Raw genomic sequence first — 19,135 nt, forward strand, 5'->3', positions numbered from 1 at the left:
ACGGGGAAGGAGCCGGAGGTTGAGGAAGAGGTCGAGTGTTATCGACTGGATGTAGTCGGCCTCGCTTCGACACATAGCGTCGGCTCTGGAAGTCAAGGAGAGGGGTTGGACTCTCTTGTTTCCTGGAGTTGCTCCGAGTGAGAGGCGGAGGGCTGGGGTGGACTTTTTACTTACCTGTGTGTTGGAGTTGTCCTGGGTGACGAAAGGGTTGCTTCCCTGCGCCGTAGGGTCGGGGAACGTCAGCAGTTCAGAGTACCCGCCCTTTCTGGAGGCCCTAGGACAGACGCCTCAAACAGGATCGCCCCCCCTCGACTGGGGGACTCCATTGTCCTGCAGGCGGACTTCAACGCTCACATGGGCAATGGCAGCAAGACCTGGAGGGGCGTGATTGGGAGGAAGGACCTGCTTGATCTGAACCCTAGCGGTGTCCAGTTATTGGACTTCTGTGCAAGTCGCAGTTGGTCCATAACCAACCCCATGTTTGAACATAAGGTTGTTAGTTGGTGCTCTTGGCACCGTGATGGCCTGGGCTGTAAGTCGATGTCTGACTTTATAGTCGTATCATCTGACCTGGACACTCGGGTGAAGAGAGTAGCAGAGCTGTCAACTGATCACCACCTAATCACCTTTGCCGTTAGTGTGGCTTTTTTCCAAATCGCCGTAAGGAGCTGAAAGAAGAGACGGGACTTAAGACTGTAGGTTCATGTCATGCGCATCCGTCAGCGGCGTTTGTGTAATTACGCTCGATCGCCAAAAGGGTAGACAAATGTTCACGGCTTCAAGCTACGCTCACATTTTCTTTAGGAGGAGCTTCTTGTTGGCAGTGAGAATAATGGCAGTCGTCTCCGGGGGAGCGCAGAGGAGCACAGGTGCAGAGATCATGATGTTATTACCGTGGTTGGGCTGATGTTTATCAGATGTGGACCAGATGTCACATTGTGCTTCACCAAATAATACTCAACACAACAAAAAAAAAAAAAAAAGCATAAGCAACGAAGAGTTCGATTAGAAAGCAACTGTGTGTGCAGGCAGAAATACTTGATGTTGTACACTAGTTACCTAAGCAGTGTGATGTTCTGTGCTCATAATGAAAAGTTTCTCTGTATTAAAAAAGACCTTAATACATTTTTTAATATGTTTTTCAAATGAATTCTTCTCTTGGCCTTGATCAACCGAGAGCAACATGGTCTACAACACCACTACACAAAAGACATGTAAACAAAAAGAGATAGAAATACAGGAGAGACAAAGACATAAAAGAGACGGCGTTACAAAAACTATGTGGTAGATACTGATACGTGAACACAGACGGGGGAACAGGAAAAACCTAGACACGGAGAAAAAGAAGCAAGATTGGTGTCAGAGAAGAAAACTGAAGGGGAGGAGACATAAAATAGAGATTAGGAAAGAGGAGATAAGAGGAGACAGGAAGTGACAAGAGGTTGTTTGGGGTAAAATACAACTTCTGGAGCACGTCGGCCTAAAAAGAGAGTCGGAAATCCTGAATAAGAATCTATGTATTTATACAGAACAGTTCACACAGTGGAAGTCATTTAAGATCCTTTATGTAGTTTAATCATTAATTATAAATACACATCGATCAATACGGTTTAGGAACTAAAAAAAAAATATGAAAAACAGCACGATGTGTTGACCTGGCCAACAAATTCCCCTCAACCCAGAGGATCCAAAGACAGACGCCGCAAGACACCCTCGTCCATCCTCTGATGAGTCACTGTTTCATTGGCACAAGTGACTTAGACTTTAATGATCCACAAAGGAAATCATTTTGTCACCGTAGCTTCGTTGCAAATAAAAGTAAACTCATAAAAACCACAAAAATGGTAAAATAAAGAGATTAAATTAAAGTAAAATGAAAGTAGGAAGGTGGTCATAATGTTACAGCTGATCGGTGTAAGTCTAGTGTTGAGAGAGCAGGCTTGTGCAACGATATATTTCCTAAGTAGCTCAAGGTTTTAAACCCAATAAAAGGCATAAAAGACGCCGCTTTATTTATTAGGCCAGAGCCGCTTTGAGGCGAACTCTTTATTATCCGGACAGATTCTTTAATCTTCTTCAACCTTGTAACGTGGCGACATTTATAAGATCATACGAAGCTTTTCACTTTCGTTTACTATAAGACTCCAGATAACATCGTGCAGCTTTTACTTTAGAGAGCTGGAAAACTTTCCCACACGGGAGGCTGAAAGTCAGAGTGAATGTGTGCGGGTTTTTTGTTGAGAGAGATTTTGTCTCTTTTGTCTCTTTAAACGCGTCGTAACAGAAGAATTAGCGCCGTCGTCGAGTTAGTTTTTCAGTTCCCGTTCTCTGCTGACCTTCTTCCATCTTATTATTTCTGATTTATGACTTTTTTTTTCAGTTGACGCCTTCCATCTTTTCAAAGCGGTGGCGGCTGAGACAAAAAGAAGAGTTCAGAAAGTAAAGAAGAAGAAGAAGAAGAAAACGTGAGACCACCTGTGTGGAGATAAGGTCTAAAGGAGCTGAGACGAAGCCGTATTATTAATAGGCCTGCGTTGCTTTTTTGTTAGCGAGAAAGCCAACAGTGTCTGCGTCACGTCTTAACAGCCAACCCCCCCCCCTTCTGAAAATAGAGAGGTTACTAAGAGGAGGGGATGTGGTTGGTGCATGGGGGGGGGGGGTACACGGGTTAAGTGTTTATGCATTTGGAGGCAGCTATAAAAGTCTTATTGTGTCCTGCCCCTCGAGTCCTCGCTCCTCTCACCTTCCATCTCCGGCCCTTCGCTTTCTCTCATCTCCCTCCACAACCTGGCCTCCTTTTGTCTCCTCTCTGCTGCACTCGCCCACCCCTTCACTCAGGTAAGACAGAAAAAAACAAAAACTAAAGAAAAAACGAGAATAATCGCTTGATGAAGAAAATACGGACGGAGCTTTAAGCCGCTGTGAACCAGCTCTGCTAATAAAGAAATGTCTTTGCTAGTCTGTAAACAATAAAGAGGAGATGCACTGTGCTGACATATTTTACAGAAAGTACAGTAGGAGTTCTTCTGTATAAACGTCTGGTATGAACTCGACTGACTCAGAAAATCAATCTTTGATTTAAATTATAAAAAAAAATAAAATAAAATGCACCCACTGCACCGCGCTCATGGATTTAGCTCTTTGTGTTTCCTCCTGTAAATGGAAGGAAAAGGAGGTGAAAACGCAGCATCAACAGAAACACGAGGACTCGTGTTGCCTCTTTTTTCTCCTGAGCGGTGACGTCAGGGGCAGGTTCTGGTTTTTCTCGGCTCGCGTGTCACAGAGAACAGGTGTCTGTGCGCACGACCGCCGCACAGTAGCAATGACTTCAAGTTGAGATACGTGTCGGGGATGTTGTTCATCGCTGTTGCTGTTTTGACAGGGAGGGGAGAGGAGTGGAGGGGAGGGGCACAGGTGCTCAATGAGACGTACCTGTTTCAATGAAATCTGCTTTGTGAATAACCCACCTGCTCCGTCCGTGTCACAATCGCCACAATAACCAATCTTTTAACCTGCAGCGTTTTTTTTTTTTTAATCCCCTGCTCTTTTTTCCTCCTCAGCATAAAATTGAAACCAATTTTCTGGAAAAAAAAAAAAAAAACTTAACGCTGCAACCGCCGCTGTTTATTTATAGCGCACTTACAGGCAAGTCTCCAGTGAAAGTCTGTCGTTTGATGAACACGGCGCCGGAGAATTACCTCACTCATCCACGACAGAGGTCGTATTTTTCAGGGCGGAATGAACAGCGGCGGCGTTGTTGTGTCAGCAGTTCACTTTTTTTTTTTTTTTTTGTTGTTGTTGTTGTTTTTTTTTTACAAGGACACTTAGGTTGATGCAAAAATGATTTAGACTTTCCATTACAAGGCAGTTTCTCTGTCATCTCCGGATTTCAAAGTCAAGGCTGTTAAAAAGTCAAAGAGCGTGAACTTTAAATCAAGCGGGAGGAACGTGTGAACGCCAGCGACGATGCTGAGAGACGGATCGAAAGGCTCGAGTCTAATAAACATTCAAACCTTCCTGTCGCCAGCAAATAAAAAAACACTTAATAAGACGTCTTACTCGGATGTCACCGCAGCTTCTTATTGTAATATTTCACGTCAGAGACGTTTCAGAACCACAGATACATGTTCATTAACTGGCTTTTGCTGCCAATAGTAACATGTCATGTAGAAGCAGCTGTGGAGAAAGTTGAGAAGACGTAGATTAGATGAAAAGATAAGGGGGCAGTATTATGTTGGGGTTGAGACAGTGCGACTTACAGAGAGATTAATGAAACACACACACACACACACACACACACACACACACACACAGGAGCTCTGTTTTCTTTATAGATAAAAAAAACTAAAACATTCATCAAACATCTGAGTTGAGAACTCAACACTTGTGCTTCAAACTGATACAGACTGAGCTCATTCAGCTCAGTGGCGACACCTACCGACACCTACGAGTTACTACATGATAGACAAAAAAAAAAATGGACTCAGCCTGAATCACATTTCATTGACATATGACAGTGTAACAGTCTTCTTTTGGGGATGTAGAGTTGTTTTTTGTTAGTTTTTTTCCTCTGGATGGGTTCATGGGAAAAATAATGGATAATTGTTTGACATCCAAAAACAATAAATGAGTCCAAGCGGCTGCACTCATGTTACCTCTGAATATTCACTACATATACACCGACCATGTGGGCCAATATATAATTGTGGGATCAGGCCTAAAATCAACATGGCCGCCTACAACCTATCACCACGTGGCATTTTTATGTGAAGATTCTTATATATATATTATATATATATTATATATATATATATATATACCACTGAGTAAACTGAAATTGAAAGTTATTTCTAAATGTATTGTAGTAACACTGTTGACATGTGATAAATCAACACACTACTTTATATTAAATAACTAATAAAGAGGAGGAGCTGCTCATGTGATGTGGATTTAACTCACTTCCTTTAGAGGATTGTAATTAGTAACTTAGCTGAAAGTGATTGATTCTCTGGCACAGATACAAGTTATTATTTTCCATGTAAAATTTGATAAACTAACAAAAACTAAACTGTCATGATTATCTCAACGAAAAGGCAAACAATATTCTTATTGTTTAGCTAATTACAAGGTGGTTGTTATTAAATTAGTTACATTTTAGTGATATACAGTCATTTTGTATTAATAAGTGATTGTTTTTGTAATAAATAACTATGGATTTTGTAAAGACACGATGATAAAAACCTTAGTATTTTTACTTTTAATGAAAACGTATGCAAGATATGGACTTCGAAAGTCCCTCAATTATATATTAACCCGTGCATTCAAAGTAGATTCATTTTAATATTTATTAGGCAAAGAAAAAAAATCTAATTGCTCTAGACTTAATTAGTAAATCATTTTCATAAAAGAACTGAGTATAGAGCATGAAATGCAGCATTATTATTCCTGCTTTCTGTAGTCAAAGAGAAACGTCCCAGTCTTAACCTCCTGAGACCCTGCGTCCTCATATGGGGACGTTAAGGTTCAGGTTTGTGGCAGATTATTCTACTTCATTTAATCGTTTATGCTCATAACTAGATACTAGTTGGAGTAAAAACATGACAGCATCATTTCAGTGGATTCATTCTACAGACGATCACGTAACAAAAGTGGACAAGGTACAAAACCTCATCACATTTTACACTTAAAACTTGTTTATTAACTTCTCTAGTTCAATGCGAAAATCTAATTCTACCAATTGTAACTATAGCAGCTATAAAATCGCTAATTAGAAAGTACTCGATTGAGGACGTTGGGAATTCATTATCTGCTTTTACACAGCAATGTTCAAACATGCAAAGAACAGTTTCATATTTTGTATTATAATATTGAAATTGGACATATTTGTTTATTTTTTCCAGTCCAGAGGTGATGCTTAGTTTCTATACTTCTACGTCCGACTAATTACAATTAAGAGAAATGGAGTAATTAAAAATGCATAGCACAGTAAAGGTCAGGTCTCAGGAGGTCAGTGTCTAATCTACTCATATTCTGCACAAGCGAAGACGTCACCAGGACACGAGGTGGACAAACGATTCTGAACATATGTTTTAGGATGAAAGGGGTGGATGGGATGGATGAAAGTTGTGTGGGTGCATGTCAGACTTTATTCACGTCCACATCCTTTGATCTTTGATCAGCCCCCCCCTCCCCCGTAATGTCCACAGAGGCCGTGTCTTGAATACTTTAATGTGTCCTATAAGTCTCGTCCAGTCAAGCTCAAACTTCACCTTGTGTTTCTTTGTAAACTGTATTCACTCACCTTGATTTACAGCAGTTACCGACACACGGGAACATAAAGAGTCGTCACTCACCTCTTTGGAAAATACTGTTCTTCAGTCTCTGACTTTTATGTCCCCTCTGTGTCTCTCTGCAGCTGACAGGATGGCAATGACAGATCTCTTAAAAGCTGAGGAGATCAAGAAAGCTCTTGATGCCTTCGCAGGTCTGTAACCAAAGTAAATCCTCCGCGTTAAGCCTCAGTAGAAACAGGTCTTGTATTCACCGTGGACTCGGTTAACGTGGGGGAATAAAAAACTAACCTCTTTTCTCTGCCGTTCGCAGCCGACACGTTCGATCCTAAGAAGTTCTTTGAAATGGTGGGAATGAAGGCCATGTCAGCCGAGAACGTCAAGAAGGTCTTCCTGGTTCTGGACGTGGACGGCAGCGGGTTCATAGAGGAGGAGGAGCTCAAGTAAGAGACATATTCTTTTTCCGCCGCCTCGTGCTCCCCAAAAAAAACACCCGGGTCACACGGGCGCCTTTCCTCTGTCGCAGGTTCGTGCTGAAGGGCTTCTCCAACGACGGCAGAGATCTGACCGACGCCGAGACAAAAGCTTTCCTCAACGCCGCCGACAAAGACGGAGACGGAAAGATCGGCATCGACGGTGAGAGAAGGAAAAAATATTTAAAGAATATTAAGAAAAGAGGAGGTGGAGGAAGAAGAAGAGGAGGATGAGTGGATACTACAAACATTTCTATGTTATTATAGTGAAACTGCTTCCAGAGGATTCAGCTTTAACAGGGTTCATAAACGCTGCCTCAGTCTTAAAAACGGTCCACGGGGGTTTAAGTTTAAAACAAATTAAACAATACGAACAGATTTTAATTAAAACTTATGAGCACCAGCACTAAGTTAGCTCATCCTTTAATATTTCCAAACTTTCCGCTCCAAGCCTTTTATTTTAGGCTCATTATGATAAATTATTTAACCTCAAATGTATCATTTGTTTTAATTTAAAACTAAATCCTAAAACAACCGCACTGCAATAACCAATAACATTATTTAAACTTTAGAATCCTGCATTAGTTAGGACCTACTTTTAGAAGATACCAAAATAAACTACAGTGTAATGTAGAAACATGTCACCTAGTGGTGACACTTTTAACTAAACACTTTTAACTAAACACCTTTAACCAAAGACTTTTAACTAAAGACTTTCAACACTTTTACCCAAACACTTTTAACTAAACACTTTTAACTAAACACTTTTAACTAAACACCTTTAACCAAACACTTTTAACTCAACACTTTTAACTAAACACTTTTAACCAAACACTTTTAACTAAACACTTTTAACTAAACACTTTTAACTAAACACTTTTAACTAAACACTTTTAACTAAACACTTTTAACTAAACACTTTTAACCATGTTTGGGGAATAATGGGGCCAGGATGAGCAGATAAACCAGACTGTGATTATACGACTTTTCACTGTCACTGACACGTCGTCCTCCATGTTTGGAGTTTTTTTTAGAGTTTGCTTCATCACCGTCTCGTTTTCTTTGTTTTTTTCCAGAGTTTGAAGCTTTGGTGCATGAGTAAAGAAGGGGAAGCCGAGCGCCCCCTCTGCTTCTTCTTCTTCTCCTTCTTCTTCTGCTTCTTCTTCTTCTTCCTGCGCCTCCTCTTCGCCCCCCCTCCCCTTGCATTCACATTTTGTACCTGCCGCCTTCAAACTCGTCCCCCCACCAGGACCCTCGGAGTCAGACGAGGCCTGATCTCTGCAGAACACGACCGAAAACAGGCCGACGGGGGAGTCGACGTGAGGAGAAACACACGGGCGCCTGTTTCCTTTTTCATTTCTCATCATTATTATTATTTTTTTTTTATATGTGTATTTAACCTCACATGCTGTACGGATTTCAGAGTCATTCTTAATGATTTCACGTGGTCTAAAAACAGGCGGTACTAGTGTCGTAGATGGTGTAGATGTTACAAAGATTCCTCCTTAAATCTTAATTTCCTTCCCTCTGTGTATTTCAGGTAGTGCGTTTTTGTCTTGATTGGTTTTGATTTTTCTGGATGTCAGTGCACCTCCCTCCCACACCGCAACTTTTTTCTCATCCACCTCCCTTCACCTCACCTCCTCTCCTGTATCCCTTCCTCCTCCTCCTCCTCCTCCTCCTCCTCCTCACTCCCTGCCTCTGATGAGATGATGTAGTAAATAAAGTCACTTATAAGGAACCCTGAGAAGAGAGACAAGATCTCAGTAAGAAATGATAATAATAAGAATAATAATAATAAAAAAAAAAAACTTGAGTAACCGTCTCTTTACTTATTGTTACTCACAGAGAACGCACAACATCCACCTCAAAGCATCACACACTGGGACAGTCATTACAAATACACAGTCAACATTTTGGGGAAATGTGTTTTTTTTCTTTTTTTTCTTGCCTGCGTTTAAAAGAGAAAGTCGATAGCACATGTGGAGCATAAAAACATTTAAAACATCAGGCTTCACGAAGAGGTAACAAAATCTACAAGATGTTTTGCTCTTTACTCCTCTGACTATAAGAAAACAACATCTATTAAAGTAAAAACTTAAATCCTGTACAAAGTGTCATTCAAACAAATGTTTTAGTTTAGTACGAGAAGTGACTCATCTCATCTAACGCTGTACAAAACTGCCTCCTGGCTCCAGGTCCTTCTCATTTCAGAGATGTCATTGTGCACTTCTGATACAAAAAACAAACAAAGAAGAAGTGTATCCTCCCCCCTCTCTCCCCCCCGTCCTCCCCCAGGAGTGTGACTGGATCAGGGGATCCGAGGAGCAGATCTGTCGTTGGTGGTTGTGGGGCGAAGCTTTACGGTGGCGAAGGGGTTCGTGCCTCTGAAACAAGAGGATGATGGAAAATGTTACACAACACCGCTCACACTCAACTGCTTCCTGCCAACACGTATACTGAGCTACACACAGACTCGCTCTGTCCCTGCGTAGGCACGGAAACTAACACCGGACCCCGGCGTGAGGAAGATGAAACTGACTTCAGAGTCGTTTCCGGGTTTTGGCTCTTTGAGGTTTGTAGCTTTTAAACGTGTAACACGTGCGACTGGAGTCAGGCTTCAGCTAAGACACGTGGTTTAAGATGCAGAACGAGCTCAAACTGCTTTTAAACATGATGTTGTATTTAATATTTTTTTAAAAAAATGTCTAAAATGCAACTGTCACTACTGAGGAGGATTCATGTGAAATATAAAATAAATATCAAAGTGTCCACTGAATCCCACACTACAACAAATTACTGGGCATAATCCTGATGTATATGACCAACACGTCATAATGAGTAATGCACCGATCAGGCATAACATTATGACCACCCTCCTAGTATTGTGTGGTGCTGCATCACTTTGCCGCCGAAGGAAAAAGAGAATCGTTAGAGTCTGGACCTTGTGAGTGCGTCCTGTGGTGTCTGGTGACAGACTGGTGTTAGTGGGGGGGGTTTAGGTCCTAATGGGATGAGGGGTGAGGAGAGGGGCCTCTGTTGTATCGTCACAAGAAGGTCCTTCCTACTTCTCCTGTAGGTGGTTTTAATGTTGTGGCTGATTGCTGTGCGTGACTGGATAAAAAAGGAATCACGCACTGAATTCTGATAAAAGGAGATTTTGAGGAGTTACCTGGGAAACAGTGGGTTTTCCGGCGGCCCGTGAGGTGATAACGCCTACGAGACGAAGAGGATCAGGATTAGTGAACTGGTTTTACTGTGTTTAGAAGAGAATTACTTGATTCTAGAAGTTACTACATCACCTGGACGTCAGACGCCGAGTCGCCCTTCTTGTCGGGGAGGGGAGAGGCCGGCCGATAATCCACCGACGCCCTTCTGAGGTTCAGGCTTTGTGGAGGAGCAGGAGGAGGTGGAGGTGGTGGTGGCGGTGGTGGAGGGGCGGGAGGCGGAGGTGGGTTTTCGTTGTGGCCCTTCGCCTGATTGGGCTTCGCGTCCGCGTGCGGCTCCGCCCTCTTCTCGGGGAGCGGAGAGTTGGGCCGCAGGTCCACGGAGGCCCGGCGGGCGGGCGTGGCCGGCGGAGGGATATCGCCGTAGCTCTTGCTCTCCGCCTGCACGGCGTAGGTGTCGCTGGAGTCGGGCAGGTTGTTCACACTGTGGCGCCTCAGAGAAACTCCACTGTGGAGAAAACGCAGGAAGTCACAACGATGATCTGTAACGTTTCTTTGAGAGACAAACAGAACTTCTTCTTAGAAAGAAGGATGTTTTTTTAGATAACAGGACGGACGTTCTGCGGAGGGGATTAGTTTCTGATTCTGACAACACCTACCCTGCTGTTAATGTGTTGGATAAATCCTCGACAGGTGCCACGTACGCAGCGGGGAACCAGCCCTGACTGAAGGAGACGAGACGATAGTGCGTTAGGAAACAGAAGACTCCACGTATCCTTTGTCTTTATACCAGGACACGTGGAAGTAAATAATAAGGACACGCAAAAAAGAACATTGTTGGACCAACTTAAAAAACAAAAAATGACTTAAACTTAAGTTTGCAACTGATTTGAGTCAGACACAGTTAATAATTTAAATGCTCTGAAATCAACAGTTTACATCCATACGACTTAAATTTAAGGAACTTCCACTTAGAAGTTTATCATTTTTCAACTAAATTATTAGTTTTACACAAAAGTAAAGTCAGAACAGTTTGGTTTCAGGTTTCAAGTCATCCGGGCAGAGGCGGGGTTCACCTCCGAGGGCAAACACAGAGACAAACAACATTCACTGACCACTGATCCACTGAGCCGCCAGATATAACGTCCAAGAGAAGCTCGATTTACAGGCTCCACATGCTTCTTATGACACGACGTGTGTGTGTGAAGTGTATTTGAAGATAATGTTCAGTATTTTAATCTAATGAAACCAAATAAACCAAATAAATTGATTAATTTATGACTTTCAGGGCAAAAAAAAGACATTTAGCCAAAAGGAGCCAAACGTGTTTCTGAAAAAATCTGAAAAAAATGTCGTGACGCCAGCAAACAAAAACGAAACCTGAAGAAACTTGACTCGCAGAAAACTACTTCTACTTCAACTACTACACAAACCCACTTTTTAGAGTGTAGCGTGATTTTCAGACGAAGCAGCATCATCCTGTCTGTGCTCCTGATAAGCAGAAACTCATGTAAAATACTGGACACTTTACATTTCCTCTAATAGTTTAATGTAGTAAATATAAAAAGTTCCACTGTTTGTTGGAAACGTTTCTGCTCCAGAACGTGAGTCGTCTGTTGCATACGCATTTTTCCCAACATTTGTCTTTTTCATCAACCTGCTGCCCACACATGTGAGTAAACAGCCTTGAGCGACATCTGTTTTTTTTTATGATACATTAGCAATATTATTAGCATCTCCTTTAGAAGCTTCAGCATAAAAGTTTATTCCGCTCTGCTCTGAAAATAACAAGGAAGTTAAAGAAGGTAAAGAAAACAGGAATAAACTCATCCCGGTCAGTGACGCACACGCAGAGCATTTCATTTAAAAAGCCGGTGAGACGTGATAAAGCCGAGGCTTAAATGAGCGAGTGAGCGTTTTCAGACAAACCCACCGCAGGCTGCTGTCCGTGCGGCCGTACAACCAGCCGTTACGCGGCTCCTGAACCAGCACGGTGACGGTCTCTCCCCTGTTGAAGGGCAGGAGCTTGGGGTTGGACGAGGACGGGTGAGAGACCAGGGCTCTCATGGCTCTGCCTCCTCCGAGACCCAGAGATTCTCCGACCGAACTGGAGCGAGAGCGACTCGGGAGGGGAGACGGTGCTGAGGGGCAAAGGTCAAAGGCAACACTTAACACTTGAGCTTATCCGGCTTCAGGTTATTTCACACTAATGAGCTCAACAACCTCCCACCTCTGGAGGGAACTCCTCCCAGCGCCTGCTGCTCCCTCCTGGCCCAGGACATGTCCTCGTCTCTGGCCACCGTCTGCAGCAGGGAACTCACCGAGCCTCGAAGCTGAGACACAACACGCACAGAATAAATGCAGCGCTGCATCCACACACTCTGTTTCTTTAAGGTCTGTTTTATTGAGAATAATGCACTTATTAAATTCAGCAGCTGGTGGAACAGAAACAATCTGGAGACTTTGCGTAGAATCATAAACTCTGTTCTCTCATTAGAAAAATAAATAAAAAAATGCTCTCATTTAACAATGACTTTCAGCTGTGACAAAATCAATTAAGTTCAGAACGTCCTGTGGGACGTTTTCAGTGACACAACTTCAGCTTTAATTAACATACTAAGCACCGTATTGTGTATTTATGCACGGTGGAGTAGACGCATTAGTAAACATGATATTTTAAAGACAAATGAAGTCGACTGACGCGACCTGTGACGCCGCCGGACGCTTGGAGTAACTTCCTGCACCACAGACTCATCATCTGCAGTGTGCGGCTTTTCATGAATGGTGCCACTGAGTCCGACGGGTAAAGCGTCTGTACCTGCGCCTCTTGGTCTGAGTGAGTGGGCGTCCGGGACCTGGAGCCGCGGGTCTCGTTCACTTTGTCCTTCCATCCGTCCGCCTTCTGCTGAAGAGACGCGCCGGTCTGAAAGCAGAGGAGCAGCTCATCAACGTCTCGACCCGATCGGGCGGCGGCGAGATTGACGCGCGCGCTCCGGTACACGAGATAATGGGCGTCGGGACGCGGGTTTCGTCAGATAATCAAGCGATTAACGTCCCATCACACGGCTGGAATAAAAAAAAACGCAGCGCGGCCCCGATGAAGAGCCGTAAACTCAGCGTTACACTCTTCACCGGGCCGTTAAAATCATGTTGCCGCCGAGCAACAACACGAAGGATGAACCGCGGCCCGGAGCGTCCCGGCTTTGCGCCACGTTACTATGGCGACGGGAACCACTTTAAACAAAAAAAACATGTGGAATTGATCCAGCATTGCATCACCTACAGGGCGCAGATAAGCCCCGAGTTCACCTGGATGTGTGTGTGTGTGTGTGTGTGTGTGTGTGTGCGTGTGTGTGTGTGTGTGTGTGCGTGTGTGTGCACCTTGTTTATGAGGAACAGCAGCGACTGGGTGAGGCCGCAGTGTTTCTCTGCCAGGAAGCGATACCTCCTCTCCTCCTCCTTCAGGATCTCCTGCTGGCTCTGCCTCAGATACACCATGTACTCACTACTCTCCTAGACGCACACACACACACAAACACGAAGACACGACACCTGAAACAACATATTTCATTCTATATGTGCCTGTGCATCATTTATAACAATGTATGTTTTTATAATTACCAGAGAGTCTCTGAATGTTCCTCGTCTGAGCTGTTTCTCTAAAGCCTCCGCCTGGTTCCTCACCTCCAGCTCGTACACCCTGCGACTCCCCTGAAGAGCACGGACACGTTTACGACCGGTTAACGTTTCTCAACTCACGCCGTGGTTCTTTACACGTAACAACTGCAGTGGCACAGCGTATAGAAACTCACCTCGATGTACTCCTCGTCCAGCTTGATGTTCTTCTCCATCGCTTGCAACACTTCTATCTGGAACCATCGAAACTGCAGCAGGACGAGAGACGATGAAACTCGATCATTACGGAAACAGTTCCCGTGTTCACACAGTGATTCTCGTTATCAGGTTATCAGGACTGTGTTGTTTGGTCAAATTCTCTGTGCAAATGTGCGCCTTTAATCAGAGGCCACTGCTCGTTCACACGACTGAAAGCCGCTCCAGCTAAGTACAAGGATTTGTGTCCAGTGTCAAAAAGCAGTGGAAGGACAAACTGGTTTTACTGAAAAACAGGTTTAATTCTATCGGCAACATGCAAAAAGATATTAAAGTATTTCACCAACTTAACCAACACCAAGCACAAAAAAACAGTTTATACTTTTACATGTTTTCCTTTTTTTACAGCTTCAGATATTGTGTGTTTACTGAGGAGATGCACTGACCACTCCCTCCATCTCTGCTGTGAGTCTCCTCTGAGTTTCTGAGATCTGGATCAGGACGTCTCCTGTTTGAAGGCAAAGTTTCAGACTCAGGTCACATCGAAAAAATCAAAAGCTACTTCTTAACTTGGTTGTAATTATTTGGTATGGCAAAAAAAAAAAAAAAAACAGCCATTAGAGCAGATTTTTCATTCAAATCTCAATCTCGCACAAACGACCCCGACGTAATTCACGATTAGTGTGAATTTACATTCGCTGCTCGAGCGGTTATCCAGAGACTCCTTTGATCCGAGCAGCTGGACGGCAGAACGCCGGGCCTCTGGACTCGGCCTGTTATCATAGACTGTGGTTGAACTAATGAGGTGAGTGCAGCTGAAAGACCGTCCTCATCCATAATTCAAGGTTTCGCCACTTAATAGGGATCCTGGTCACGCTGCGGCTCCCTGACGCTCCGGGTTTATAGCCGAGTCTGGCGGGAACCACGTGGGCCCGCGCCGCGCTCGAGAACGATGTACGGGCGCGCGCTAGCACAATGCTAATCACCACTAACAATGCTACCGCGCGCACAAAGGGTCAGAGAGAAAGTGACACTCGGGAGATGGAGACGCACTCATGCGCGGTTTAGTGCTGCACACGCAGGGAGGAGGACGCACAAACACACAAGAAGAAGAGAGGATGAGGGACTGAGGGCGACAACGTTTTGTGGTATTTGATCATCTCCAGTGTGACTGGTGATGTGATGCTTGGACGCCAAATGTACGTAACACACAATGACACACACACACTTACCAAAGGAGCGAGAGGAGAGTGTGTGAAGGGCCTGGTCGCCCATCTTTGCCACGGCGCTGAAGTAGGCTTCACTGCAAACTGCTAACGCTGCAACACACACACACACACACATTAATTTTTTTTTTTTCACGATGTAACGTCAGTGACATCACAGCCGGACTAAATGCTCCAAACTGGGTCCACCTGTTCTTTCAGAGCTGACATGCGATATGTGATTTTGGTCCAGGAACAGGAGCCTCGTGCCAGAGAGGATAGTTTTACGACGCTGCCCTGTTGCCCTGCGGCCGACGACCGGCTCTTGTTTTATCAGGCACAGAGGCGCATTAAATATGCAGGTTCCTCAGCCGACTACCGATCTGACACGTGTGGTAAAAATTGTGATGAACACAGAGGGAGGATGTGTGACAGGTAAACTCAAATCATCATCTTCATCATTATCTTCATAATAGGGACGGACAGTATGACCAGGAATGTATAGTATTATTTTTATGCATAATCAAGTGTTCCCAACATTTTCTACTGGTTGAGACATGAATTAATGCAGTAGATTGACTGAGGATCAACATATATTACATATTAATACTGAATAAAGATTTTTTTTCAAGATGAAATGAAGAAATGTGGACAATTACAGTTTATTTTTATTCACATTTAAACATATTTAAACTGTGTGTAATGTCAATAGCAGCCGTACCACTACCGTAATAACTGTAGTCTATGCTCAACATTTTTTTTTTTTTTTTTTTTAATCATTCATAAAAAGCTAAAAATGGGGACATTTTCATAGACAGCTTTAGCCCAGAGACAGGTCGTCCAAAACGGGGACGTCTGGTCACCCTGAAAAAAACCCAAACAACCTACAAGGCACCGTTTTGTGTCACAAGTCGTCTTCATTTTTCCATCAGCAGTTGCATCATGTGTGTTTAAAAGCATTACATTTAAAAAATGGTCTGAAACGGTGCCGTTTCCCGAGCGCTGAGTGATCAAATACACCGGTATGTCGGTATACAGTGGGGGAAATAAGTATTTGATCCCCTGCTGAATTTGTAAGTTTGCCCACTTCCATAGAAATGATCAGACTCTGGTTTTTATGGTTGTTTACTGGTTATGGGTATAGACAGAATATCAGTCGAAAATGCATAAAAAACACACAATCTAAAAGTTATAAATTGTTATGTATTTTATTAAGGGAAATAAGTATTTGATCCCCAAGCACAACACAAGTCAGTACTTTGTAGAGAAACCTTTGTTGGCAAGCACAGCGATGAGACGTTTCTTGTAGTTGGTCACCAGGTTTGCACACAGCGCAGGAGGGATTTTGGCCCATTCATCTTTACAGACAGTCTCTAAATCCTTCAAGTTTCTTGGCTGCCTCTTGGAAACTCGGAGCTTCAGCTCCCTCCACAGGTTTTCGATCGGGTTAAGGTCTGGAGACTGACTAGGCCACTCCATGACCTTAATATGCTTCTTCTTGAGCCACTCCTTTGTTGTCCTGGCAGTATGTTTTGGGTCATTGTCATGTTGGAAAACCCACCACGAGGCATCTTCAGTGTTCTTGCTGAGGAAAGAAGGTTTTTGTCCAAGATGTTACAGTACATGGCTGCATTCATTGGCCCCATAATGCGGTGAAGTTGCCCTGTACCCTTTGCTGAAAAACAGCCCCAAAACATGATGTTTCCACCTCCATGCTTAACCGTGGGTATGGTGTTCTTTGGGTCATACTCACGTTTTTTCATCCTCCAAACACGGCGGGTCGAGTTAATGCCAAATAGCTCAACTTTGGTTTCGTCAGACCACAGCACTTTCTCCCAAGCCTTCTCTGAGTCATTTAGATGTTCACTGGCAAACTTAAGGCGGGCCTGTACATGTGCCTTCTTGAGCAGGGGGACCTTGCGGGCACTGCAAGAGTTCAATCCATAACGGCGCAGTGTGTTGCCAACTGTTTTCTTGGTGACGGAGGTCCCAATTGCTTCCAGATCATTAACAAGCTCCTGCCGTGTTGTTTTAGGCTGCTCCCTCACCTTTCTCATCATCATCCTCACTCCATGAGGCGAGATTTTGCGGGGAGCTCCAGACCGAGGACAGTTGATGGTCCTTTTATGGGTCTTCCACTTGCGAATAATGGCACCAATAGTTGTCACCTTCTCACCAAGCCTTTTGCTGATGGTTTTGTAACCTATACCAGCCTTGTGCAGGTCTACAATCTTGTCCCTGACATCTTTTGACAGCTCTTTGGTCTTGCCCATGGTGCTGTAGAAGTTGGAATGTAAGAAACTGATTCTTAGAGCAGGTGTGCTTTATATACATGACGAGTTAAGATCAGGAGTATTGGTAATTAGTTGACTGAGCACAGCTGTGTGCCACATGCGCACCAGCCAATCTGTAGGAGCCTGAATTCTAAGTGAATTGTTGGGGATCAAATACTTATTTCCCTTAATAAAATACATAACAATTTATAACTTTTAGATTGTGTGTTTTTTATGCATTTTCGACTGATATTCTGTCTATACCCATAACCAGTAAACAACCATAAAAACCAGAGTCTGATCATTTCTATGGAAGTGGGCAAACTTACAAATTCAGCAGGGGATCAAATACTTTTTTCCCCCACTGTATTAAAAATCCATATCATAAGATATGAACCGGTAAAACGCCCAGACCCTCTACATAATGTTATCAGAACTGAAATATAAACTTCAGGTTTCGTGTTTTTACAGGATAATACCAGATTTCAGCAGATCTACTCAATGTATCGTGACTTCAGACAGAAAACCAACAACTTAAAGTTTAAAGACAAGTAAACTATGACTGGCTGGTGGATTAAAAAAAAGAACCCAAAAACGAAAACGTATATATCATGCATCTCATATCAGTCTCTTAAATATTTCCACTAACTAAGAATTCACGCGTTGCTGATTTGCACCTTAAACGAGTCGGTTGTGACTTCTGCGATGCCACGCATGTGGACCTACTACGAGACACTGCAAACATCAAATATGCATTAAACGCGCTCTACTTAACCACTCACTCACCTTGGAAAGCGTTTACGTAGCTGTTCCCCAGGGCAACGAGCTTCTGGAGGCCGGGGTTGAAGTGCTCCATCAAGTTCTACGTCAACACACACAGGAAAAAGAAACATTTATCAAACTCAGGGGCAACTTTAAGTCAGATTAAACTGCTTCGTACTCACCTGCAGGTCACGTAATAACACACGATTGATTTGAATTCTTCTTTTTCATTTTAAAACATCTCATCAAAGCCACATTTTCACAGAAGCAGCGGAGAGAACAGATGCAGAACACACTCACCGAGTAGACGGCTAAAGTTGATTTGTGCAGATGGTCACTGCTGACTCCTGCCATGATGGTCGACTTCTAAGATGATGTTAAATTCAGACACAAAATAAAAAAAAGCCTTGAAATAATATTGTCAGAGCAAACTTGCGCAAAAACTCTGTGTTCCCATTAAAACTTGGGAGTGAGTTTCCTCAGGCCTCCTCCCGGTGTCGGCGCCTTTAAGGAGTGAAAGTCACCTCCGATGTGAGTCCTACGGCTCCGACCGCCGATAACACCTGTCTCTGAGAATGATGCCGCGTTCCCGTCTCCGGCCTTTTGAAGTCGTCCGTTAACGAGCTCTTTCACCGGCCTCGTCAGCAGCAGTTTTTTTTTCGCGGAAAGGACGAGCCAGCGAGTTTGGGAAAAAGAAGAAAAGGGAGCGAGCGGGTGCCATCGATACGGCCGGGCCCAGTGAATTATTGATCGGGGCGCTGAAAGGAAAGGAGGAGAGGGACGGCCGGCTGCCTAACCAGCTGTGACGTGAACTCACACGTGAGGGGGCGACATCGGCAAAGCTGAGACAAAACGGGGACGGATGCTCGAGTCTGTACGACACAAAACATCTTCTCAGTCAGTCACAGACAGAGAGACGTCAAACATCTATGACCAACACACTGCAAATATGTCGACAAGGTCACACTCACAACATGATGTTGTTAGTGGGGGGAGTGGAGGATCATCCCACAGACACTAGATCAGTTTGGGATTTAGTGAATTTAGTGAGGCCAGGTCATGTTTTTTTTTTTGTTGTTGTTGTTCCTAAACCGTTTTTGTGTGTGTGTGTGTCAGGCTGAATCCTGCTGGGGG

At 43.7% G+C, this 19,135-nt stretch overlaps 2 protein-coding genes across 3 annotated transcripts in view; one reads left to right on the forward strand and one right to left on the reverse strand.

The window, feature by feature from the left end:
* pvalb7 (parvalbumin 7) overlaps positions 1–8,579 on the forward strand; it is a 41,762-nt gene extending 33,183 nt beyond the window's left edge. Inside the window, exons 1-5 of one of the 2 annotated variants that reach the window (XM_047578114.1) lie at positions 2,664–2,838; positions 6,416–6,484; positions 6,604–6,733; positions 6,817–6,926; positions 7,840–8,579. In XM_047578114.1, the coding sequence (XP_047434070.1) occupies positions 2,679–2,838; positions 6,416–6,484; positions 6,604–6,733; positions 6,817–6,926; positions 7,840–7,865 (495 nt within the window). In that variant the 5' untranslated portion in view covers positions 2,664–2,678 and the 3' untranslated portion in view covers positions 7,866–8,579. Of the gene's footprint in view, positions 1–2,663; positions 2,839–6,415; positions 6,485–6,603; positions 6,734–6,816; positions 6,927–7,839 lie in introns of those variants that run through there. The other variant, XM_047578115.1, reaches the window with a different exon arrangement.
* baiap2l2b (BAR/IMD domain containing adaptor protein 2 like 2b) lies at positions 8,576–19,092 on the reverse strand. The gene is made up of 14 exons (XM_047578093.1): positions 18,302–19,092; positions 18,026–18,101; positions 14,994–15,080; positions 14,208–14,269; positions 13,743–13,814; positions 13,552–13,641; positions 13,312–13,443; positions 12,749–12,853; positions 12,161–12,263; positions 11,864–12,071; positions 10,590–10,655; positions 10,066–10,438; positions 9,936–9,979; positions 8,576–9,150 (listed from the first exon to the last, which is right to left on the reverse strand). Exons 1-14 carry the CDS (start codon positions 18,353–18,355, stop codon positions 9,075–9,077), a joined length of 1,548 nt encoding a protein of 515 aa, XP_047434049.1. The 5' UTR covers positions 18,356–19,092; the 3' UTR covers positions 8,576–9,074.
* Positions 19,093–19,135: the final 43 nt, after the last annotated feature.

This window comes from Mugil cephalus, chromosome 2 (assembly GCF_022458985.1).
Source record: "Mugil cephalus isolate CIBA_MC_2020 chromosome 2, CIBA_Mcephalus_1.1, whole genome shotgun sequence".
Classification (NCBI taxonomy): Eukaryota; Metazoa; Chordata; class Actinopteri; order Mugiliformes; family Mugilidae; genus Mugil; species Mugil cephalus.

Coding starts and splice junctions, on each gene's coding strand:
- baiap2l2b (XM_047578093.1), bottom strand. CDS start 18,355: ATGGCAGGAGTCAGCAGTGACCATCTGCACAAATCAACTTTAGCCGTC. Junction 14,270..14,993: donor ACTCTCCTCTCGCTCCTTTG/GTAAGTGTGTGT, acceptor GCCTTCAAACAG/GAGACGTCCTGATCCAGATC. Junction 12,854..13,311: donor TGCTGTTCCTCATAAACAAG/GTGCACACACAC, acceptor CTCTGCTTTCAG/ACCGGCGCGTCTCTTCAGCA.